This window comes from Schistocerca gregaria, chromosome 4 (assembly GCF_023897955.1).
Source record: "Schistocerca gregaria isolate iqSchGreg1 chromosome 4, iqSchGreg1.2, whole genome shotgun sequence".
Taxonomy (NCBI): domain Eukaryota; kingdom Metazoa; phylum Arthropoda; class Insecta; order Orthoptera; family Acrididae; genus Schistocerca; species Schistocerca gregaria.
This window is the reverse complement of record NC_064923.1, coordinates 330,318,144-330,344,384: the sequence shown is the minus strand read 5'-3', so window position 1 is coordinate 330,344,384 and position 26,241 is coordinate 330,318,144. Positions and strand designations below refer to the sequence as shown.

Below are 26,241 nucleotides of genomic sequence, written 5' to 3'. Positions count from 1 at the left end.
AGAGGGAGACTAAGAGATGAATGCACTAAACAGATTCAGAAGGTTGTAGGTTGCAGTAGGTACTGAGAGATGAAGAAGCTTGCACAGGATAGAGTAGCAAGGAGAGCTGCATCAAACCAGTCTCAACACTGAAGCACAACAACAACAACTGTTATTTTTACTATCCTCTGATACTTAATGATTTGGGTTACTTATATTTAAGAAAGAAAGCGTTCATTACTCTTAGACATGCTGTAAAACTAATAGGTGGGCTCTCTCACAGTCCTCTTCTGTTTAAGGAGTTAGGTATTCTGACTACTGCCTCACAGCATATTTATTCCTTCATGATGTTTGTTGTAAATGATCTACTGAAGTTCAAAAAGAACAATAATATAGATAATTACAGTACCAGGAGAAAAAATGAGATCCAGTATGGTGCATTATGCTTGTCTGTTGCACAAAAAGTGGTGCACAATGCTGCCACCATAATTTTAGATCACTTACCCAATGATATAAATTGTATGACAGACAGTAAAGTTAAATTTGAAAATAAACTGAAAAGGCTTCTCTTTGAAAATTTCTTCTAGTCAGTAAAAGACTTACTATTTTTGCAATTTATAAAAGGTGGTGGGCAAGAATTACTGACAACTATACTCTTTTCAAAGGTTGTATTTTTTTTCTCTCTAGGCCTAGTAATTTTTGCAAAGAGAGTGAGAGAATATTGGAAATCTCATGCAATGAGCATGCTCTGTAGTTTAGAAAGATTTTGTAGGGCAATTTGAGGTAAGTTTCCAAACTTGATAGACCACAAGTGTCCTATAAACTGTTCATCCGAAATTCCTCTACACTACTGAGGTATGTTGCAGACTGTGACAATGTACTGAATAATACAGAAAATAAATAACAGTGTACATTTAATGTGTTCTATCTTGGAAACCATCCAGAATATAGCATACAGAATAGGGCAAGAGTCCATATGAAGCATTCTCCCCCCCCCCCCCTCCCCTTCTTCCCAGAATCACTTTCGCCCCTCGAAGCATTTACCTTTCCTTCTGACTCACCCCATATAAACTGTTAAGGAGACCAATTCTAGCAGCTCTCTCTCTTAAAGTGTTTGCCTATGATGCTGTCACTTACCATCTAGAAAAGGCATTAGAAGTTCAGAATATATTGCAAACTGGTGAATGCAAGATATCTGTAGGGAGCAAAAAGAAGCAGTTTACCCGCAGCAATAGAAAGTGAGAGTTGCTCCACATTAGTGCTAAAAAATTACATTGAATTTTGTTTAAACGATAAATCTCACAAATTTGTAGGTCAATATGGAAAGATACAGCAGAATGCAAATAATTTAGCACTAAATGTAAAAACTCACTGGAAAGCAGTACCACAGAGTCATTGACAGGCATGCAAAAAAGAATGGAAACAAAGCTAAGTTTTCAACAAACTCTTTTTTTTAGCTAGATTACATGTACACCTGTACAGCTACATTGTGTCAGCTAAACTCATAATGCTGGTACTCCAATTTAGCTTGGAGACTGTGGTGAGGGGTTGTGTTGGATGGAGTGGGTTAGGGGAGTAAAGAGTAAGGGTTTGGGGTGGATGGTTGGGGAGGGGCGGCTGAAGGCTCAGAGGGAGGCTGTAAGTGTGTGAGATAGGTACGCAGGAGGAAGAGGCTGCAGGTGCATGGGATAGGAATGTGACACATAGACACTGGCAGGAGAGAGTTCATGCAGTGCACAATGAGGCTGGATTGTTTGGGGGAGGAGACCAAACAGCAATGTCATCTGTCTCTTCGAATTAGGGAAGGATGGGGAAGGAATCTGGCCAGGCCCTTTCAAAGCGACCATCCCAGCATTTGCCTGGAACAACTTAGGGAAATCACAGAAAACATAAATTGGGATTGCCAGAGATGGGATTGAATCGTCGTCCTCCTGAATGCGAGTCCAGTGTGCTATCCACTGTGCCACCTCGCTCGGTAGTGCTCAATGGAGTGGGGGTCATATGTATTGGGAGGATATGACAGAATAGAGCACTCCTCACAAAAGAAAAATTCGGAGTAGGTATTAAAATCCATGGAGAAGAAATAAAAACTTTGAGGTTCGCCAATGACGTTGTAATTCTATCAGAGACCGCAAAGGACTTGGAAGAGCATTTGAACAGAATGGACAGTGTCTTGAAAGGAGGATATAAGATGAACATCAACAAAAGCAAAACGAGGATAATGGAAAGTAATTAAATTAAGTCGGGTGATGCTGAGGGAATTAGATTAGGAAATGAGACACTTAAAGTAGTAAAGGAGTTTTGCTATTTGGGGAGCAAAATAACTGATGATGGTCAAAGTGGAGAGGATATAAAATGTAGACTGGCAATGGCAAGGAAAGCGTTTCTGAAGAAGAGAAATTTGTTAACATCGAATATAGATTTAAGTGTCAGTAAGTCGTTTCTGAAATTATTTGTATGGAGCGTAGCCATGTACGGAAGTGAAACATGGACAATAAATACTTTGGACAAGAAGAGAATAGAAGCTTTCAAAATGTGGTGCTGCAGAAGAATGCTGAAGGTTAGATGGGCAGATCACATAACTAATGATGAAGTATTGAATAGAATTTTGGAGAAGAGGAGTATGTGGCACAACTGGACAAAAAGAAGGGACCGGTTAGTAGGACAAGTTCTGAGGCATCAAGGGATCACAAATTTAGCATTGGAGGGCAGCGTGGAGGGTAAAAATCGTAGAGGGAGACCAAGAGATGAATACCCTAAGCAGATTCAGAAGGATGTGGGTTGCAGTAAGTACTGGGAGATGAAGAAGGTTGCACAGGATAGAATAGCATGGAGAGCTGCATCAAACCAGTCTCAGGACTGAAGACCACAACAGCAACAACAATCCCATGCACATGCTCCCTCTCCCTGCCACATTCCTATTTGACACACCTGCTGCCTCCCTCCAAGCCATCAGTGATGCTTCTGCAACCCTCTCTCCCACTCCTTGACTCTTTTCTCTGCTCACCCACTTCCACTCCTCCCAACACAACCACCACTTACCTCCATCTGCATGCCAAACCACAGCCCAAGAATTATGTATTCAGCACAGTGTAGCTGTATAGAGGTGTGTGTGTGTGTGTGTGTGTGTGTGTGTGTGTGTGTGTGTGTGTTTGTTTGTGGTTTGGTAGAAAATGCAACAAATCTGCTAAAGAGACTGCCTACACTGCACTTGTCCACCTTTTTTGAAATATTGCTGCATGATAGAATTCTTGGAGGACATTGAAAAAGTTCAATGTAAAGTGGCTTGTTTTTTATTATCATGAAATAGAAAGAGAGAGTCATGAATGTGATACGAGTTGTGGTGTCAGTCATCAAAACAAAAGTGTTTTTTGTAAATAAAATAGAAAGAAACTTCCACATGGGAAAAATATATTAAAAACAAAGATTCCAAGACTTACCAAGCGGGAAAGCGCCGGCAGACAGGCACAATGAACAAAACACACAATTCTGTGTGTGTGTTTGTGTGTTTTGTTCATTGTGCCTGTCTGCCGGCGCTTTCCCGCTTGGTAAGTCTTGGAATCTTTGTTTTTAATATACAAAAGTGTTTTTTGTTACCTCACAATCTTTTCTTGAAGTTTTGATCGCCAACTTTCTCTTCTGAACGCAAAAATATCTCCTTTTTCCATCTTACATAGTGAGAAATGACCACCATAGAAAAAATTAAAAAATCAGAGCTCACACAGCAATATTTAGGTGTTCATTTTTCCCATATGCTGTTTGAGAGTGGAAGTATTGAGAAAGAGTCTGAAAGTAATTTTATGAATCCTCTGCCAAGCACTTAAGTGTGAACTGCAGAGTTGTCATGTGTATTTAGATGTAAACATAAAACTCCTGTTGTTATCTCAGGTATCATTTTATTGTATTCGAATAAACTAAATTGGAAACATTTTTTATTACCTACTCTTTCTACAAATTATCAAATTTTCCAGCTCAAAAACTGAATATTGCTGTTAACTGCATTGAGTAGCAGTGCTCATTGTAAACAGGTCTCTATTCTTATGGCACCAAGATGATTATTATCCGAGATAAATATCATTCAGTTACTCTTGTACATATTAAGCTAGCCATGGGAGATAAACAGAAGTTACTGAAATTTTTAATATGACTGAGGAAAAAAGAACTCTCTCTCTCTCTCTCTCTCCCTATTAATTTTACTACTGGTATTTCAAATTTAGCTTGACTAAGTAATTAAGCAAAAATAGTTTAATTAAGCAAAAATAGTTTATGGTAGTTTAATGCAGTATGAAGCTATTACTACTACTACTACTACTACTACTACTACTACTGCTACTATTATCTTATTGTTGTTGTTGTTATTATTCAACATGCATGAAGGTTGTCTCCTCCATGCTATCTCTGGAACTCAACAATTGAATAAAAGAACTTGAACAATCATTTGACAGAAGCAAAATAAAACAAAATCTTAGCTCAGCTGAACTCTGAAAAAAGGGACATCTATCATTATGGGAAAGCTAGAAATATTCTGTTTTTGTTGTTTTTATGTTTTCATATGGGACCAAAATTTATATATAGTATGATGGAATCCTCTAAAGTGACTGGAATATCACCTAAAAATTTTATCCATGTAGTTGATGTGATATTACAGTAAATGTTAATCAATTGGATATATTCTATTTGAGTCAGGTACAGTTCCCTGTCTCAGAAGTAAGTGTGCTGCACATTACATTGTGTGAAAGCAGGCACAGTAAGTATTTTCATGTTATATACTCCAGAAATCTATGGTATCATACTGAGGTTTTACTCTCTATGTAAATGCTCTTCAGGTGATATCTTTTACATACTTAAATTTCTTATACTTCTGTTCTGCATTTTGGAGACATTTGTGCAGTAAGTCAGTAAAACACACTAAAAGGTGCCATTTTCTAATTAAGGTGGATTACATTAAGAATCCATGGGGAAAGAAAAAAATCATTATTTTTGTGTGTGGCTTCCTCATCAGAGGTACCTATACGTAATTTGTCATTTTTATTGGATAAATAGAAACTGTTCTAGTCACATTTTGAAACCCTCCTGCTGCCTCTCTGTGTACTTCTACTGTTAATTTCCATCACCAACACAATATATTACTACTTTACACAAACCTTCACTTTTCACATACTGAGTGCTACTGTGTGTCCCCATGAGCCTTCTCCCTCCCAAACACAGCAAGTGGTTAACACTCTGAACTCACTTTCAAGAGTAGTGGGGGTTCAAATACTCAGCTGTTCAACCTGACTTAAACTTTGCATGGTTTCCAAAAATTCCAAAATTGATTAAGGTGACTACTTGTTTTGAAAAGGATGTGACCCATTTCATTCTCTTTCTTTGCATTATACAAGCTTGTGCTACATCTCTAATGGCATCTTATCTCCTTCTCCTCCTCCTCCCCCCCCCCCCCCACCTCCCCAAGAGAAGAGAAGTGTTTCTGAAGTAAAATCCATAAATGAAAGAAATAATGATTTGATAATGAGCTTAGGCTCAAAAAACTAGTCATCAAGAGTAATAAAGGAAATTAATATTACAACTTAGATGGTTCTCTGCAATTTATTGCATAATTTGGTTAACCAGAATTGTTGCTGATGTCATACCTTCCAGTATGCTGAAAATTAGTAAACAGTGAATGAAATAAGCTTTATGTTGGAAAGTTCCACAACTACTAATAGTTATTTGTAAGTTCCTTCATTTATACAGACTAAGTTTTTACTCATTTGCCCCTGTAAAGGTAGATATTCATTTTCCTTATGCGACTTAGTTATATTAGTACCTATTATGTGTTACATTGAAACATGCAGAGATTGCAATGGGATGTGGAGTCTAAATATATCACTTAGCTACACTAAACCACTGAATTTTACTACACAGTTTTATGTCATCATATACAGTTCTATATGATAATGTATTAAATAAAAGTACCAATTAATTAGTAGCTGGTGCATTTATTTGTAATATATAGGTTCATAGAATCAGACACAGTTACGTCAGTGCATATTTATGTGTGTTAAACTAAATCTGTATAATGTTTTATATTTTTGTGTGTGAAGGAACATTGGAGTATGCCTTTGAAAATCGTGTGTCATTAAATTAGTCATTTCACAAATGATATGCTAAGTGCCATACTTTTATTTTGTGCTAATGATACTGATAACAGTTAATGTAAATTAGGATATAGCACTAAAGTGGTGATAAATTTGAATGCTCATGGAAGAAAATCAGTCATCATATAACAGTTACAAAATTCTTGATATTAGAAGAATGAACATACAAAAATTAAAGTACATAAACATTGAAGAAATTCGAAAGACATGAACACAGTAAATAAATACTGAGATCAACTCTACAGCATACATTTGATGTGGTCTGTCTCACAGAGGGAAGAAGGAAAAAAAGGATAAGGCAGTTGCAACTAAATCACTAATAGAGTAACTAAGCACATGAGAAATAACCATCATAAATTAAAATCATGATGAGAATGTGAACCATACCTTCTATACACTCAAAGTTAAGTGAAAATTTGTAATATTATAATGTAAAAGAGTATATATATGTAGTTCATGAAGAAAAGAGATACAGGAAGTACATCACATTGTGACAACAGAAGAGAATGGTAAAAATGAGCAAAAAAAAAAAAAATAGACTGGAAGTATAGTACTATTAATGAGTATAGTCCTATTTGAGAAAGGAAGGATCCACACACAAAAGAAAAAGATTAAAACTTAAGTTGTGTGGAAGAAAATAACAAATTTAAAAACTAAGATTTCCCTGACACTCTATCTGAGGTATGCTGAGAATAAATTTCACTCAAGAATATTAAAAGCATTTATGGGACAGAATTGTCAGCAATTCACACTTATTGCTATTGCTTTTCATTTCTATTTTGCTCTGAGTGTCCTCTGAAAAATTATTTTAAGCACTCTCATTACAGAACTGTAACTGCTTTTATCTGAATTTTCTTACTGAGAATATCATGTGGTCACTCGACACATTTTATTTTGGTGAGTATGGATTTCTTACTTGTATGTATCCATGTTTCTTATTTTATTCTTTCACTATTATCTTTAAGAAATGACTTCTGCGGCTTTTGGAGCAGTGGATTGCTTCCTTGGGAGATGAGACAGACAAAGGGAGAAAGATTTTGCCTTGACTCCTCCTTTCTCTCTTTATCTTTCCTGTCTCCCTGGAAGAGAACTTGTGACATGGAAACTGGTGATAGTTTACCTATAGCCTCATTTTCCTTTCAACTCCATCATCATTTCAGCTCTAGGTGAGTAGGAATAACTTTTTCTAAAATTGCTTTGATAAGCATGCATCAAGTTTTTCACTGAGGCCCTGCCAACATTCTATGGGTAAGTCATTCTCAGTCTTTCATGTTGAGGAAGAATCCAGTAAAACTGTACATCATTATTGAAGATAGTATGAGAGATGTTCTTATATACAATAGTAAATGTTATGTCTAAAAAAGACTGTTAAATGGAGCAGGAAATGGAAGGTTTATCTTTCCTAAGGAAACAGAAATGAAATGCATTCATTTTCATTCCTGAACAACCATTTATTTCTCATCAGTTTTGTGTAGGAGTGTAAGACTGATGAAAACTTGTAAGACCATAAAGTTCAGCATTAAGTTGCAGACAGGTACAATGAAAAGACTGTTCCAAATAAGCTTTAGGCCAAAGCTTACTTCAAAGAATAGAAACATATACACACATTCACATAAGCAAGCACTCCTCACACACACATGACCGCTTCTTCTGGCCACTCTAACCAAAGTGCAACAGAAAGATGTTAAATGAGGGCAACAACTCAGAGTGGGAAGGGGAATGGAGAGGAATAGCAGGATATGAGTGGGGGAAGAGAAATCAGCACTGCCTGGTGGAGCATCAGGGGTTAATGGTGGTACAACAGAGCTGACAAGGCGCAACATCAGGAGGCTGCGGAGGAAGGAGAGGAGGGGGAAATTGGCAGCCAGGAGAGGAGGGGGAAAATGGAAAGTGGAATGAGAGGAGCAGAGAAAGGGGAAAGACTGGTGGATGCACCAGCAGAGATCAGCCTGCAATGATGGTGAGGGTGGGTGAATTGTAAGGAGGTGACAGGGCAGAGGAGGTAGAAATAGTAGGGTGGAGGATGTGGAGACAGTAGGTTACTGTATGTTGGGCAGGGATGACATCATAAGTGGAGAATGTGTAGTAAGGATAACACCCATCTGTGCAATTCAGAAAAGCTGGTGGTGGAGGGAAAAATTCAGCTGGTGCACGTTGTGAAACAGACATCAAAATCAAGTATCTGACAGACGTTCATCCTTGTGGACAGTTCGTTGGTAGTCATACCAATACAAAAAGCTGAACAATGATTGCAACAGAGCTGACATATAACATGGCTGCATTCACAGGTGGCCCAACCTCTGATGGGGTAGGACAAGCTCATGACGTGATTGAAGTGGGAAGTTCAGGATGGACGTGAATTGGGTATGTCTTAAACCTGGGTCTTTCACACAGATATGATCCTGGTGGCAAGGGGCTGGGATTGAGGGTGATGTAGGGATGGATTAGGATGTTGTGAAGTTTTAGTGACTGGGAGAACACCACTTTATGATGGGTGGGAAGGATCTTTAGGAGGAGATCCCTAATTGCACGACATGATTGTAGACAGATAATGATGGCCTTGACAAAGGATATGGTTCAGTTGCTCCAGTTCGGGGTGGTACTGGGTGACAAAGGGGGCACTCCTTTGTAGCTAGTTCGTGGGGGTAGTTGGTGGATTGGGGATGTGTTAAGATATGGCACGAGAAATCTGTTTATGGACTAGGTTTGGGGGATAGTGTGTTTTGAACAGCTTTGTGAGACCTTCAGCATACTGGGCAATAGAACTTCTGTCAGTGCAGATACTGAGTCCCCAGGCAGTATAGGAAGGATTTTTTGATGTGAAAGGGATGATAGTTGTCAAAATGCAGGTACTGTTTGTGATTTAATATGGACAGAGATGTTGATGGAGCCATCAGAGAGGAGGTCAACAGCTAGGAAGGTGGCAAAATAGGTCGAGGAGGACCAAGTGAAGTTGGGAGAGAAGTTGTGGAAATTGTGAAGGAATGAGGATGGGGTGTCCTGGCCCTGGGTCGAGATTATGAAGATATCATCAATGAAACTGAACAAGACCATAGGTTTGGTGTTCGGAAGACTAGGAATGTTTCCTCTAGATCTAAACAGGTTTGCATAGGAGGCTGCCATGTTGCTGCTGATGGCCATGTCACGGATCTGTTTATATAATTTTTCCTTCAAAGGAGGAATAGTTGTGTCATTCAAAGGAGGAATAGTTGTGTGATAGGATATAGTTAGTAAGATGTATGAGAGCTGAGGTAGTGGGTTTTGATCTGAAATACATTTGAAGGAGCAGTGTTCAAGGGCATAAGGATGTTGGTGCATAGGGAAGTGGTGTCAATAGTGATGAGTAGTGATCCAGGGGGTTAAGGGGTGGGATGGAAAAAGAGTTGGTGAAGGAAGTGGTTGGTATCTTTGATGTGGAAGGCTAGGTTTCAGGAAGTAGGTTGGAAGTGTTTGTCAATAATGTCTGAAATTCTTTCAGTGGGTACACAGTGACCAGCTATGTGGTGCATCAAGGATCATTGGGATTGTGGATTTTGGGGGACCATGTAGAAGGTGTGTGTGTGGGGTGTTATAAGAGTGAGGAAGGAAATGGTTTCAAGGAAGAGGTTGTGGGAAGGGTGTAAGGCTTTAAGCAGAGATTGGAGGTCATGTTGTACTTCTGGTATGGGATCACAGTGGCTGAGCTTATAGGCGAAGGTGGCAGACAATCGGCAGAGGGCTTCAACCAAGTAGTCACTGTGATTCATAATGAAACTGATGTAACTTTTATCTGCAGGTAGTATGGCATGTTCAGGATCTGTTTACAGGTTGTGTATGACTGTCTTTTCTTCTGCTGAAAGGTCAGTGTTCTAGGAAGGGGCCTGGGGAATGATGATGAGGCCAAGTTGGAGGTAACGATTTCCTGGAAAGTGACCTGCATATGGGTATGTATCACAGTTGGATGGTGGTGTGAAATTGGATAGGGTTCAATGTTGGTATTAGTTTGATTTTGGTTGGACGAATTGGTGGCAAAGAAATGTTTCCATAGCAAGGACTGGTAGAAGGAGAGTAGGTCACTGACAAGGCCAAAGTGTTTAAATTTGGCTGTAGGGCTGAAGGTGAGGTTTCTAGGGCTGAGGATTTTGGTAGAAAGGCCAACAACAGTGCTCTGGAATTATTTCAGCTCTGGATTTAATGGAGTGTTAGAAGGGAATTTTGGGGTATTTGATAAGCTGAAAAGGTCAATTATGTGGGGTCTGTGTGTTATGAGAGGTGTACAAGGAGGAACAGGGGGGGGGGGGGGGGGGATAGGGGTTTGTTAGTGGTGCCTTAAAGTGGCAGTAGGATGTCAGCTGGCTAGATAACTGGAGGTGGTACTTGGAACGCTCTTTGATATGCTGGAGTGCAAGGGGTTCAGTTTCAGAGATGTGATGTTTGTAGTGGGGATTGCACAGTATCAGTATCTTGTGGAGGGAGCAGAGGTAGTTCTGGGATGCCTGTACCATGGAGATGTGCTTTGCAAAATTGGGTTTGTGAGAGACAAGGACTGGTAGAATCTGAAAAGCTGAAGTCATTGTGAAAGGAGGAGCATGATTCAAAAGGAACTGTTTTGGTTAGGCCTTTGGAGGGGGATCCATGGTTTAGGTAGCATTTAAGAAACAGGATGTGGGGTTATTAGGTTTTAGCCAGGGGAAGATATACTTTTCTGAACTGGTGCAGAAAGATAGAGAAGGGGTTCATTGTGGTAGGGAATGAGTTGGGGAACAGGAAATGATGCAGGAAATGGGCAGATGAAGTTGTTAGGTAGTATGATGAAAGCTGGATATAAGGAAAAGATGCATAAAAATATCCATAAAAAGCTGTACCACCTCCAGAATTACCCAGCCTGCTGACATGCTGCCACCACCATGGTGCACCACTGTGCAACCCCTACCCTATCCAATGTGTTCCTCCTTATCAATACCTCATAGCACCTGGACCCTGCCTAGCTGATCTTTTCAACTTGCCACATCTCCCTAAACTCCCTTCTAACACTCAATTAAATAAAGAGCTGAAACAATCCCAGAACACTCTCGTTAACCTTTTCACCAAAATCCTCAGTCCCACAGAAGTGTAACTCTATCCAAAGATCTAACTTCCAACCCTGCACCCAAATTTAGCCACTTCAGCCTTGTCAGAGACTCACTCTCCTTCTTCCAATCCTTGTAATTGAAACATTTCTTTGCCACCAATTCGTCCAACTAAATCCAACCTAATCACATCATTGAAGTCTCATCCCTGTTCCTCTTCACACCACCATCCAACTGCGAAGCCCCTCCCCCCCCCCCCCCTCCTCACATAACCACACTCTGGTCACTTTCCAGGAATCAGATACCTCCAGTGTGGCCTCACTATCATTCTCCAGCCCCTTCCCAAGAACACCAACCTTTCAGCAGGAGAAAGGACAGTCATACACAACCTGAAACCCGATCCTGACCTTATCATGCTACCTGCAGACAAAATTTCCACCATTGTCATTATGAATGACAATTTTCTGACACATCCACCTATAAGGTCTCCCATCACAGAAGTCCAACATAACCTCCAATCTCTGCTTAAAGCCTTACGCCCTTCCCAGATCCTATTCCCTGAACCCGTTACTGAACCCATTACCTTCCTCACTCCTATGACACCCTCCCCCCCCCCCCCCCCCCCACACACACACAGCCGCTAAATGTTCCCCAAAATCCATGATCCCAATAATCCTTGGTGCACCACATAGCTGGTTACCATGAGCCTACTGAAAGAATTTCAGCCCTCATTGACCAGCACCTCCAACCTACTGTCCGACGCCTAGCCCTACACATGAAAGATACCATCCACTTCCTTCACCAACTCCCCTCCATTCCACCCCTTAACCTCCTGTACCCTGACTAGTCACTATTGATGTGACTTCTCTATGCACCAACATCCTCAAGCTCATGGCCTTGCTGCTATTGAACACTACTTCAATTGTACTTCGTCTCAAAACCCACTACCTCAGTCCTCATACATCTTACTAACTATATCATATACACAATTATTCCTTGTTTGAAGAAAAAATTATATAAACAGATCCATGGCACAGCCATGAGCATCCACATGGCAGCCTCCTGTGCAAACCGGTTTATGGGCCACCTTGAAGAAACCTTCCTAGTCTCCCAAAACCCAAAACCTATGGTCTTGTTCAGTTTCATTGATGATATCTTCATAATCTGGTCCCAGGGCCAGGACACCCTATCCTCATTCCTTCACAACTTCAACAATTTCCCTCCCATCAACTTCATGTGGTTCTCAACTCATTGTGCCACTTTATTGGGCGTTGTCCTCCTCCTTTCTGATGATTCCATTCACATTTCTGTCCACATTAAACCACCAGCCACACCTGCATTTCAACTAGTGTCATCCATTTCTCATCAAAACATCCTTCCCATACAGCCTGGCCAACTGGGGACAGTGTATCTGCATTGACTGGAGCTTCCTTACCCAGTATGCTTAAGGTATTTTAATCCATTCCCCCAGACTCAGTCTGTAAACAGATTCCATATCTCAACACACCCCCAATCCATTGACTACCCCCAAGAACCAACTATGAAGGAGTGCCCCCTTCGTCATCCGATCCCTCTGTACTGGTACAACTGAAGGATATTCTTTGTCAAGGATATCATTATCTCTCTGTCATCATGCCCTGAAATTAGGGATTTCCTACCCAAGATTCTTCCTTCTCTACCTAAAGTGGTGTTCTGCTGTCCACCAAAACTGCACAACATCTAAATTCATTCTTGTGCCATAGGCAATCTCAGCCCCTTGTCACTGGCATCATATCCCTGTGGGTGATCCAGGTGTAAAGCTTGCCCACTCCACCCTCCCAGACCTTTCTATTCTTCTCCTGTCATGAATATATTCTACCCCATCACAGCTGGGCCACTGGTCAAAGCAGCCATGCTATATACCAGCTCTGTTGCAGTTACTGTTTGGCTTTTTATATTGGTATGACTACCGACCACCTGTCAACAAGGATGGAAGACTACCACCAAACTGTGGCCTAGAGCAAAGTGGATCACCCTGTAGTACAACATGAAACTGATTTTAATGCCTGTTTCACCTGGATCCTCCCCTTCACCACCAGCTTTTCTGAACTGTGCAGATGGGGGTTATGCATGCAATACTTTGTCTGCTCCTGAAATCATCCCAGCCTCAACTCAACAGCAATCTAATATTCACACACCTTCCTCTCAATTTTTACTGCTTCCCTTTCCTGTCACCTCCTCACAATTTGCCTCCCCTCACCGATATCGTGGGCTGCTCTCTGCCACAACACCCACTGGTCTTCTCCCCTTCTCTGCTCCTCTCCTTTCCACTCCCCATTTTCCCTTCCTCCTGTCATCCCTCTCCCACAGCCGCATGAAGCTGTGACTATCAGCCCTGTCCGGCACCTCTATCCCATGATGCTCCACCATGCAGGTCCGATTACTCTTCCCCCACTCGTTCCCTGCTATTCCCCTCCCCTGTCCCTGTCCAACTCTGGACTGTTACTCTCAGGCAATGCCTTTCTGTTGCAGTCTAGCTGGAGTGGCCAGAGATAGTGGTCTTGTTTCTGTGAGATGTGCTTGATTGTGTGAATGTGTATGCATTTCTCTATTCTGAAGAAGGCTTTGGTCTAATGCCAATTTGTAACAATCTCATCATTGTGCCTTTCTGCAATTCAGTGTGTCCTCTTTACCATGTACAACAATCTGTTGTTTTCATAAACTTGTTACATTTTTTGTAGTAAGTTAATTTTAACTTAAAAATGAGAACTGAGCAGGATCACTTCTGCTGAATTACAAGGGAAGCAGATTGGATAAATAGGATATTTCAAGTTCAGCCAGAGATAGCTTAGAGGTACAGATATCATTCCTCTTATCTAACCTACCTGAAAATATAATTTAAAATGTAGCTACAAGCTATACACTTTGTGCAAGTCAGTATTCTTTGGACTTACTAATAGTTAATTGTGGCTTGGGTCACTATGAAATTTTTAAGTTACAATATGGTTCCATAACTGGATGAATTTGTAACCCTTATTTATGTTTCTAACAGTGAAAAATACAGGATGGAATATAACAATATTATAAAAAGGATAGTTGCTACCTCACCATACTGCTAAGGATAGTTGAGTCGCAGAGAGGCACAACAAAACTGTGTGACAGTCTTTTTGTTGTGCCTATCTGTGACTCAGCATCTGTGCTATATGGTGAGTAGCAACTATCCTTGTCATAATATTGTTATTGATGTTTCTGCAGTTATGGCTGTTAGATCATTTTCAGATACCTCAATTTACATACCAGAAATTTAAATACTTATATGGTTAGCTAGGCAATTACATAAATATGTAAACTTACTTGAACTAAAGCAAGTTCCATCAGTACATAGGTTTGTTCAGATTATGTTGTCTCATAAATATAAAAAGAAGAAACAAGTTTTAAATGTTGATTGCCAAGTTTCACTGACTAGTCATTGTTTCTCAGAGGCACTATGTACAGTATGTTGATGATCATGCTGACAAACATTGGTATTCTATGGCATTTATCATTTAAAATTAGGCCATCTTAGTTTTTTATTGATGTTATTGTATAGTTTTCACTAGCTTATGTGTTGAAAATTACTTAACAGCTTAAACTGCAGTAACATAAATAAAAGTTACAAATGCAGCCAGTTATGAAATCATATCATCAATTAGATACTGAAACACCAGTAACCATGATTCTTTAAGGAATTTTACTTCCATGTATAAAACAGCTTCAAATATGAGTGCATTACAACTGGGTTAATGAGTTAAATATTTGACGCTAAGTGTGTAAGTGAGCAAAAGTTTAGCAAAGATTTGAAATTATGCTTAAAGTTCTTTGGAAGTTGCTAAGTGCTCTCATCATGAAACAATGGATAAATATTTTCTAGGTAATTTGCACTACAATTTTAGCAAAGACAAGTTTTTCACACACCTCAATGTTTTATTACATCAAATCTCCTGAACTATCCCTGAATTGTTTATTGTACAATTACGTATATGTGAATACTGTTTGCAAACTGTGTTATGTATAGGGTCGGCAATAAAGAAGTGAAAAAATCAAACACAATGTCTGCTGCTGAAGTTTTACTGCATGAACACCTAAAATAAAGTAAGCAATAAAGTTTTTACCTTTCATCATTTTGTGGGTGCTGTCAGCAAGAGAAAGGTTGTAAAGATTTAAAAGTATGTGTGAAGTGTGTTTGAAGTCGCTGAGTGCTCTCATTGCCAAACACTGATATTGACACACTGCCTCAAGACAAGTGCTGCCCAATTTCTAACTGTACTATTTGTCTTATTGTGTTGGAATTTTAACATAAGATTATCTCTCTTTAATGTGTAGATTATGACAGCATTTAAAAATTTTTAATTCATTCAACAATTAAATGAAATATTGAAAACTAAATTTCTGTTGCCCCTGGAAGCAGTCAGAAAGGTAACTTGCAACTGGTACTGGGTTGTGGGACAGTTGCTTAGTAATGCAGATGTGCTTATTAAACAAACCTACAAAAAGAAATTTGTAGTTTGTTATGTGTTGTTTGTTCTTTCCAAGTCTTTCCTCAGTCTATGACACATGTTCAAGATTTTGTTATATTTTTATGTTATATTTTTATGAGCTTGTGAGGCAGTCAGTGAGGGTACTTTGATGAAAGTAAAATATAATTTTTCTGTTTGTATTATATTAAGTATGTATACTTATATTTTTGGAGAAATAAATTTTTGTCTATGTTCAAATTTGAAGTATCAGGTAACAGTCATGGTTTATGGACATTAATGACCAGTACTGTATAAAGAAACAGTTGGGTTGCTGTATGAGGAGGGACAAGAGAGTGTTATGGAGACAGCGACTGAGCATGAAAGGTTGTTGAACAACCCCTGCAAAGCAAAAGAGGTGGAACAAATACATTGAGTGGTTATATTGCCATGAGAAGTGGGGAGGAGAGGGGAGAAGGGGTGGAGAAGACTGGAGTCGGAACAACTTGAACTGGAACTAGAAAGTGTATAGCGAAGGATGAAGAGAAGAGCTACAGAATTCTAAGGCATGAATTAGAGACAGCTTTTAAGAGGATAAAAAACTAGAAAGCCACATGAAATGATGAGCTTCCAAGAAAAGTATGAAAAATCCTTAGTTGTAATAGTAAAGGAAGAGCAAAGATTTGAAATTATGCTTAAAGTTCTTTGGAAGTTGCTAAGTGCTCTCATCATGAAACAATGGATAAATATTTTCTAGGTAATTTGCACTACAATTTTAGCAAAGACAAGTTTTTCACACACCTCAATGTTTTATTACATCAAATCTCCTGAACTATCCCTGAATTGTTTATTGTACAATTACGTATATGTGAATACTGTTTGCAAACTGTGTTATGTATAGGGTCAGCAATAAAGAAGTGAAAAAATCAAACACAATGTCTGCTGCTGAAGTTTTACTGCATGAACACCTAAAATAAAGTAAGCAATAAAGTTTTTACCTTTCATCATTTTGTGGGTGCTGTCAGCAAGAGAAAGGTTGTAAAGATTTAAAAGTATGTGTGAAGTGTGTTTGAAGTCGCTGAGTGCTCTCATTGCCAAACACTGATATTGACACACTGCCTCAAGACAAGTGCTGCCCAATTTCTAACTGTACTATTTGTCTTATTGTGTTGGAATTTTAACATAAGATTATCTCTCTTTAATGTGTAGATTATGACAGCATTTAAAAATTTTTAATTCATTCAACAATTAAATGAAATATTGAAAACTAAATTTCTGTTGCCCCTGGAAGCAGTCAGAAAGGTAACTTGCAACTGGTACTGGGTTGTGGGACAGTTGCTTAGTAATGCAGATGTGCTTATTAAACAAACCTACAAAAAGAAATTTGTAGTTTGTTATGTGTTGTTTGTTCTTTCCAAGTCTTTCCTCAGTCTATGACACATGTTCAAGATTTTGTTATATTTTTATGTTGCTGTCCCTACAACTTCCACACTGTATGTGTATGTAGCTCTTCTTTTGTCATTAAGATAGGCACTACAAGTTTTGCGAAACATCAAAATATTTAAATGCCATGTATTTACTATTTTCAAACAGACTAGTGGTTTTTTACCATTTTGAGTATATTTATATATTATTATTCACATGTCACATAAAATTCACACCAACTCTTTTTGTATCATTTCAGACACTGGACGAGTGGTCATTTGATGTGTTTGCACTTAGCGAGACAGCCACAAATATGCCTGTCAAGTATCTTGGGTATGATCTCCTCAATCGATATGGGATGATACATAAGTTTAAGGTAATGACAATCTTCTTTTTTTCCCATGTAGAATGTTGCTAGTTTGATAGAAATAAAACTACTATAAAAGGCCATAAATTTTACTACAATATAATGTGACCAACTTTAATAGAGTGTCTTTTTTATTTAACATGAAGGTTTTTATCTAACATTCAACAATTATCATAAAATCAGCAAACATCAGCTCACTCCATACAATCTCGAAGGTGACTAATGCTCATGAACGCTACAGCATGTATTTAAAGCAAACCAGATTTACATCCTCATAGTGGCAGCACTGCTAGTGTCACTCTTATGTGACTGGTGTGAACTTTGAATAAACATAATTTTTCAGATTTAGAAACATGCCTATCAACTTTTGTTTATCTCACACAACCCTTTCTTGGTGTACTACAGAATATTTAAACCTATTTGAGAAACACATTTATTCAGAGGGCTGGACATTAATTACAATCAATCAGACTGAGGGATGTGGTGCAGTGGTTAGCTCACTGGACTCACATTTGGGAGGACAATGGTTCAAACCCACATCTGGCCATACTGATTTAGGTTTTTTGTGATGTCCCTAAATCACTTCAGGCAAATGCCAGGTTGGTTCCTCAGAAAGGGCATGGCCGACTTCCTTCCACATCCTTCGCTAATCTGATGGGATCAGTGACCTTGCTGTTTGGTCCTCTTCCCCAAATCAACCAACCAACCAACTGACAGTCAATAAGTGTGGAATCACATCATACACATGGATGGTTACAGTGCTGTGTATTCTGTTCCAAATGAATTCAATTTTTGTCTTCTATAGGCAATATGAAACACATTATCTTCATAGGTTGTCACATCTACATCAGTTTTCATTACATTTATGAAAAATTCATCAAATCAATCTCACGTTTTGCAGCTGAACAATAGTGGGCAAGAGAAGAAAGACAGATATGTTGGAACTTTTGGCCTTGGAAGAAGGAACGAGAGAGAGAGAGAGAAAATGTAGGAACAGTGTCATGGTAGAAAACACCTTGTGTGAGCACTATAAAAGAAGAAGATAAATCAGTAAATCAAGTCTTAATGACAAATGTTACCAATTTGACTATTTATTAACACAAACAATAAATAAAAATAGCATTAGAAATGATATCAGAAGATATCTGCAAAAATCATAATCTAGCCATCAGACAACACTGTGTTAGACTGAAGAAGGTTTGGAAAGGTAAGAAAAGAGAAATATTGAATTTTTAAATATTAAATAAAGGGGGAAAAGAAGATTATTTTATAGCATAATTCAGGAAGAGTAAGCCAGATAACAAATATAACTTAAAAGAGGCAGCAAAACAAGTGCTAGAAATAAAGAGAAAAGGAAACATATGGATAGCAGATGAAAAGATCAATAACATGGAGGAAAGGAGGACATGGAAGAATCTGAACACAAATAAGGCAAAGAATGTACAATGAATTACATAAAAAATTCATAATAGAAAATCCAGGATGGAATGTAACAATATTATGAGAAAGAAAATTGCTACTCACCATATAGTGGAGATGCTGAGTTGCAGATAGGAACAATAAAAAGATTTTCACACTTAAAGCTTTCAGCCAATGGCCTTTGTCAACTCAGCATATCCGCCATATGGTGAGTAGCAACTTTCCTTCTCGTAATATTGTTAAACTCATAATAGAGGCAGGTAAAACCATACAGATGTGGGTAGAGAAGAAATGTAATGATATCAGACAACAGTTAGAAAGAATATGACTAAACATACACTAGCACTCATTAATTTTTATAAAACTAATAAATGACATCTAATTTCTTGTAATTACTGTACAATATCACAGCTATAGTCCAGTAAACAAATAAATAGTACAGCATTGATGAACATGTTAGGTTTAATGTGTTTGTTTTCATCTACATGCAGTATTATCTAGAAGAGTGTTGTACACTTGCAAAATAGTTTCCTGAACTGGTATGTTTGTTTACCTGTGTGGCGAAGTAATACCTATTCCATATTACCCACTTGTTCCCTGTATTATTGTGGTGTCCACAATGTACCCCAAGCAATTGGTACAATACAGACTATATGGTTACTGCACTACAGTTCCTTAGTGATGTTTAACAGTTTACATATCTCTATTATGGCTCCAACAGTGGAGGTCCATAGACAAATGTGCTGCAGTTGTAACATTCAGACAATCAGGCGTATCTATGCCCTAAATAGCAAAACAATGTGGTGTATCTATAACGGGAAAGCAATACATCTTCACTGCCAGAAGACAACTGGTACCAATAAGGACCTACCACAACCATACTGCATACCTGAGTATTATAACATACCAGGATAATGACCTAAAACATTGGTCACATTCTGTAAGAAGTACATTGCATCAAAGGAAAAACAGAAGGTGCTGGAAGACATGGTGTGGCCATCTCAAAGCCATGTTTGGAATCCTACTGATATGTTCTAGGATGAAGTGGACAGACATTTCCAGGAAGTACACACAACAAGAAAGAAATATCTCCAGAATGGCGTCAAGGATATGTTGAGTCATATAGACTCACAATACCTACATAAACCAATTGATCATATGAATTGAGCTTGTGAGGCAGTCAGTGAGGGTACTTTGATGAAAGTAAAATATAATTTTTCTGTTTGTATTATATTAAGTATGTATACTTATATTTTTGGAGAAATAAATTTTTGTCTATGTTCAAATTTGAAGTATCAGGTAACAGTCATGGTTTATGGACATTAATGACCAGTACTGTATAAAGAAACAGTTGGGTTGCTGTATGAGGAGGGACAAGAGAGTGTTATGGAGACAGCGACTGAGCATGAAAGGTTGTTGAACAACCCCTGCAAAGTAAAAGAGGTGGAACAAATACATTGAGTGGTTATATTGCCATGAGAAGTGGGGAGGAGAGGGGAGAAGGGGTGGAGAAGACTGGAGTCGGAACAACTTGAACTGGAACTAGAAAGTGTATAGCGAAGGATGAAGAGAAGAGCTACAGAATTCTAAGGCATGAATTAGAGACAGCTTTTAAGAGGATAAAAAACTAGAAAGCCACATGAAATGATGAGCTTCCAAGAAAAGTATGAAAAATCCTTAGTTGTAATAGTAAAGGAAGAGCTATTTGGAATATGCAAGTAAATATACTCAATGGGATATTGACTTAATGACATTTTGGAAACAATCTTGGTATCCCACAAAAAGAACACCAACACAACTACTTGTCAAGAACTTAGATCTTTAAGCCTGTTACCACATGCAACCAAGGATTTACTGCGAGTGCTGAATAAAAAGATGTATAACAAATTGGTTCTATAATCACTGTATGACTTTTATAAGAATGAAACAATCACAGATAATATTAATTAAATCCAATAAACCTCAGTCTCTCCATAACAGTCTGTGACACCTCAGTTCTTGAGTCATGACTTTATTCCTTGTCTCTTGTGTATATTGACTGTACTCTATTAAATCACTTCAGGGACTCCTTTCCTCCAATACAACTATACACCTCACCCTAGAAACCCACACTGCCATTCTGCACCATGTCAATGCCCAAAATCATGTTGACTGTATAGTAACTCAAATAAAGCCAATAACAGAAGAAGAAGTTCACCACCCTGGCTAAGTGTGAGTATATGCAGCACTTTTACACCCCCATATGAACTTGTTTTCAAAATTGTCTTCAGATAATTTAAAAAAATTGACTAAAATTAAAATGTAACTTTTGCATGATTTCTCACTACCAGTAACATAGCTCAAAGAACTTGCATCATACTGCTGCAATATAGTAAAGAACATAAATGAAAGAAATGTGCAATGAGATGAGCAGAAATTGCCCTTTTATTCAAAGTCAACAATCACACTGAAGTGACCGGGATTCATGATTGTCTCCTGGACATTACAAAAGATGGGATATGTTTCTTAAAAGGGTGTGTGTACCACAGGTGCCAATGCATGCCTTGCAACATGTTCCCACACTGACCACAAGAGTGGTAAGGAGTTCTTGTAGTTTTATGTTCCATTCCTCCAACAGCATGATTCACAGTTGCTGGAAGGTACATGTGGGTATGCTGCAATATGTCTCCCCAACACATCTCACATGTGCTTGATGGGATTTAAATCAGGGACTGGACAGGCCAGTCCATCACTGAATATTCTCTTCTTCCAAAAGCTCCTGCACCTGCACTGTTTAAGGCATTTGCACATTGACATCCATAAAAATGAAGTCAGAGCTGAGTGCACTCCTGAAAAGCTACATGTGGGAACATAGTGTCACAATAATGTTGATCAGTTAGTGTACCATGTTCAAAGATAGTGAGATCAATGCATTCATGCTCCCCAAACCATAACACCTGGACCACCAACATGATCATGTTAGACAATGGTCTTGAGTGCATTACATGTTCCCACATCTTGCCACATGAGTGTACATCCAGTTTCATTGTAAGCAAAGTGAAATTATTGAAGTAGAAATATTGTAACTGCCACACAAGTGTACTTACTATTGGTTAGCACATAGATGTAAATATTTATGTCAGTATGAAATCTAACACAGTAAAACTTGGTCGAAATAGAATGGCATGGGGCCAAAATAGTTTTCCAACTTGCACAAGTTTCCAGCACTAGGCTACATACAATTTGTCAATCAATATGCACAAAAGTTTAAATTTGTGATTATGCTAATATTTATGAATTTTTACTCCTGTACAGTAGGTGTTCAGTTTCTGTCTACTGTATAGTTGAACACTATAGAGTATTACATTAATTAATACATAATTTGCCATGTGTGTATTTCTACTTTAAATTCATGTATTGTTTAAATTCATGTATTGTTGTACATACATATTATTCCTTTGTTTGTCTACTTAACATTTCACTTTTTCTACCACTTATCAAGAGGGGAAAGCTGTTTAAATTTCCTTTTCAAGTTATTTATTTATTTAATTTTGTACACAACTTTTTGCACTAGATAATAGTTCTAACAGCTTGAGAGAATTTGTGTGTACCACAAATTGCATAATATCATTCATGCGTGCAATAGCTTCTTTAGGTGGATTAATTTTTTCTAGAGACATAATTATGTTCCACTTCTCCTCCTTTGTTTCCTTTTGTATTGGAGATTTCTATCAGATCTGTTGCCAACATAAAACTTGAGTGAATTTATAGAAAATCATCACTTCAGATTTTTCAGATGTAGTCATATGGACTACATGAAATGTTTTGGATTTGAATTAATTCAGCAATTACTGTTGCTTTTCATGAGCTTCAAAGAGTGGAGAAGCATGTTGTTCGTCACCTCCAAACCCCTCTTTGTTGAAACACTTAGTGACAGTTTTCGGCTTTATTTCGCTTACTGCCAAGCCAATCAAATTCACTACATGCAAAACAGAAACTGACTATGCAAGAGCAAAAGCACTTTTCATTTCTTCAACACTAAGAATAAAATACAGCATCAATATTTGTCTTTAATAGGTCTTGAATGTATAAATAATCCCTTGGTACTTGCGTTGTGCAAGGCTAATTGAACCTGGTTTCACATTTATTAACTTGACTTTCAGGTGTCAGGTTTCATTGTCTAGGAATAAGCGTCCTCAATAAGACCACTCATTATTCATGTCTTTTTAATGCTTGCCATGTGACTGGGAGCTTACTGACATCTATATTTTTGAAACAACAGGATTTTGCTGCCTTTCAAATCATCATGGGCTTCTCCATTTCATCTAACATGTTTCGACACAGCAGTATAGGAGTCTTTCCTAGGACATTTTTTGGCCAAAGCACTTTTCACCTCAAATTACTAGGGATTTTGAAGGCAGTGTGCACTGAAACACTCATGTTTTGTCAATGCTGAACATGTCTTTTGGGTCATAATTCACAATTAGCTTGTGCAGTATTGTCTTCCATTCTGTTGCCACATTTTCCTGCTCATCTTTAGCTTCCCCATGCACTTCATTCCACATGATGTTGTATCTAGCTTTGACACTGTCCAGCAGTATTGTAGGTGCTTTAGACCTTTAGTGAATTTCAGAGCCTCACTCTGCAACATTGCCCACACACTTACAAACTGTTCCCACATTATCTTGTTAATTTCTTCATTTCCATCACCTTTGCCTTTTTTTCATTTGCCCATTCACTTTCATCCAGTCATCCCATATATTATCTTTACTACCATTGTTTCATAAGGTTTCATAAATTTATATTTTAGCATGTTTAAAATGCAACATTATTTCACACACAGATAATTTGTCTTTCTCACTTGCCTCATGTTCAACATCAAGTTGTCACTTAAAATGCTATAAGGCTACATAAATTGGCAGATAATAAAGCAGATTGTTCATTTATTTCGAATGCTATACCTTGCTGGATCAAACCGTTGTTTAATGAGACAACAACACTTTTATGAAACAACATTATCAGGGCTCTACTGTCTTTGTGTTAAAAAGCAGTGACCTGGTATAGACATCATTAACTAAGGTGTACTATAATACGGTAGTACTGTATAAGCTTTCTTTCTGCATTATATAATCCATAGGAGAGTGTCACAGAGATACTGAAGAAGCTGAACTGGTAGACTTGTGAAGACAAATGTAAACTGTCCCAGAAAAGTCTACTAACAAAGTTTCAAGAACTGCCTTTAAAAGATGACTCTAAGAACATAATACAACCTGTTATGTATCATTCACATAGGGATCAAGAGCACCAGATTCTATAAATTACAATATGCACAGAGGCATTTAGACAATCATTCTTCCTGCATTCCATACAAGAATGGGAAGAATCCCTAACAACTGATACAATAGGACGTACCCTCCGCATGCATTTCATGGTGGTTTTCAGAATATAGGTGTAGATACAGAAGTCTTAAAATTCGTGTTCCATTTCTGTGTTAGGTATATTCTGCTTCATACAAAAAACTTTGCCCATAAAAGTGTGTTGAGTGTGTCAGGACTGAAATATTCGTGCTGTTTAGTCAGCTTTCTGAATTATATACATAACGAGTTGATCAGATTTTACTATAATAAACATTATAAAAAATGTATGTAAGATATTCGGTATTTGTACAGAGAAATAGAAACAGTTGTGTTACATTTCAAATTGGTGTCCTTTAATTTGTCCTAGACTCATGAAAACTTAAGATGTCTGCTTCAAAAGACAAATGGAAGAAATCACAGAAAAGGATATATTAACAACCAACATGAGGATGAAATGATCTGTTTTCTTCTTCCATCTACCTTTCTCGTGGCATCATACCTGCATTGGAGTTTGCAGCATCTTCATTGCCGTCATGTAGTGCCATTTTAAAAAGAGACTCTGGTATTGTGAACTCACTTCCCACTATACACAAAATTTGCAAGTAAAATTTGTGGATCAAGTTTTACTATAATAAAGCAAATCATTCATTTATTTAGAATGCTTGACCTTGCTGGATCAAACCACTGTTCAACAAAACAACAACTCTGCTGCGTCACAATGTTGTAGTCATTATAAACAATAATTCTTGGTGGTCTCCCACTACTTCTGTTTTTCTTCCAGCCAGATAAACATAAAATTATCTGAATGCAAATAATACAATCAAATTTCTTTCAGTCACAGGGCATTTTCTTTTCCATATGTTAAAGAGCTACTGACAAAGCCAGTGGTCCTGACTCACTATACTTCCTCAGTTTCTTCTGATTGATGCAAACGGACTCCCAAGTCATGTTTCAAACTAGCATACTAAATAAAAAACGTGCCATTGGCTGCTGACTTGAATACACACTGTATTACTACATTGGCAGACTTTGCTATTGGCTGTGATGGTTAGGCTTTTGATCCCTTTGACATTCTGGTTAACTGTCTTGTTCTGTTTTTGGCTATAGTGGACATTGATTCAGCATGGAGAGGATACAAAGTGTTGACTTGTTGTCCTGTGACTGTGTTGAATGAAGCATGTATTTTGCAATTTAAGTGTTGAATACTTCATGAACCAGGTTGGTGTGAATCTCTACTGGAGCAAGACAAAGAGGAAGTGATTATAAAGAAAATGAAAGAATGGAGTCAGAAATGGTGAACAAGATGTGTGAATTGTTTATTTGAAAATGTTTTCTCAAAGAAACCAGCTGTGATGAAAGGCCCACTGTACAAAACTAAGATTAAACATTGTAAGCCACATTACACAAAACAATACCCTGTACTACAGGCAAAGAAGTTCATTGTGGAGAAAGAGAAACAGTGCATGTTATCAAAAAACTGTTGAATGAGGACACAGTCAACACTATAATCCTTTAAATTCAGTAGACAAGAAAAATGGTGATGTAAGGTTGGTTCTCAGTGCCCTCAATGCAAACCAAATCTTTGAGCCTGAAAGAGATCAGTCAGAAACACTAGATGAGACGACATCTTGAGGCAGTACACAGCTTTTCTGTCTGAGTGAAAATGCTAGAAATGTCACATGATGCCATTTGGATTAAACTTGTCAGTCACTTCTTTTACAAGGGAACTTGTTGTAGTGCTGGGTGAGAAAGAAAGGAGTAAAATTATAATGTATGTAGATGATATATTGATAACTACTGTGATGTGGCAAGTGTGTACAATGTCATTAGAACAGATACTTTGAAGATTTCAATAAGAAAGTGTTACTGTCAGTTTTAATAAGACAGAGTTCGCAAGGCAAGAGGCAAAATTTTAAGTTTACCCTATTACAAACTGAGGAATAAAACCAAATGATGAGTAACTATGAGCAGTCAGTGATATTCCCAGACCTAATTGTCAAAGATGGTTGCACCGATTTTCAATTTCTATAGAAGATTTGTTGGGATAGAAATACAGAA

At 38.0% G+C, this 26,241-nt stretch overlaps 1 protein-coding gene across 4 annotated transcripts in view; it reads left to right on the top strand.

Annotated features, from left to right (window-relative positions):
• Positions 1-26,241, top strand: part of LOC126268013 (dual specificity calcium/calmodulin-dependent 3',5'-cyclic nucleotide phosphodiesterase 1-like) — a 1,575,562-nt gene that overhangs the window by 1,469,245 nt on the left and 80,076 nt on the right. For all 4 annotated transcript variants that reach the window (XM_049973424.1, XM_049973426.1, XM_049973425.1 and 1 more), the window contains one exon: positions 17,321-17,437. In XM_049973424.1, coding sequence (XP_049829381.1) covers positions 17,321-17,437 — 117 coding nt within the window. The remainder of the gene's footprint in view (positions 1-17,320; positions 17,438-26,241) is intronic.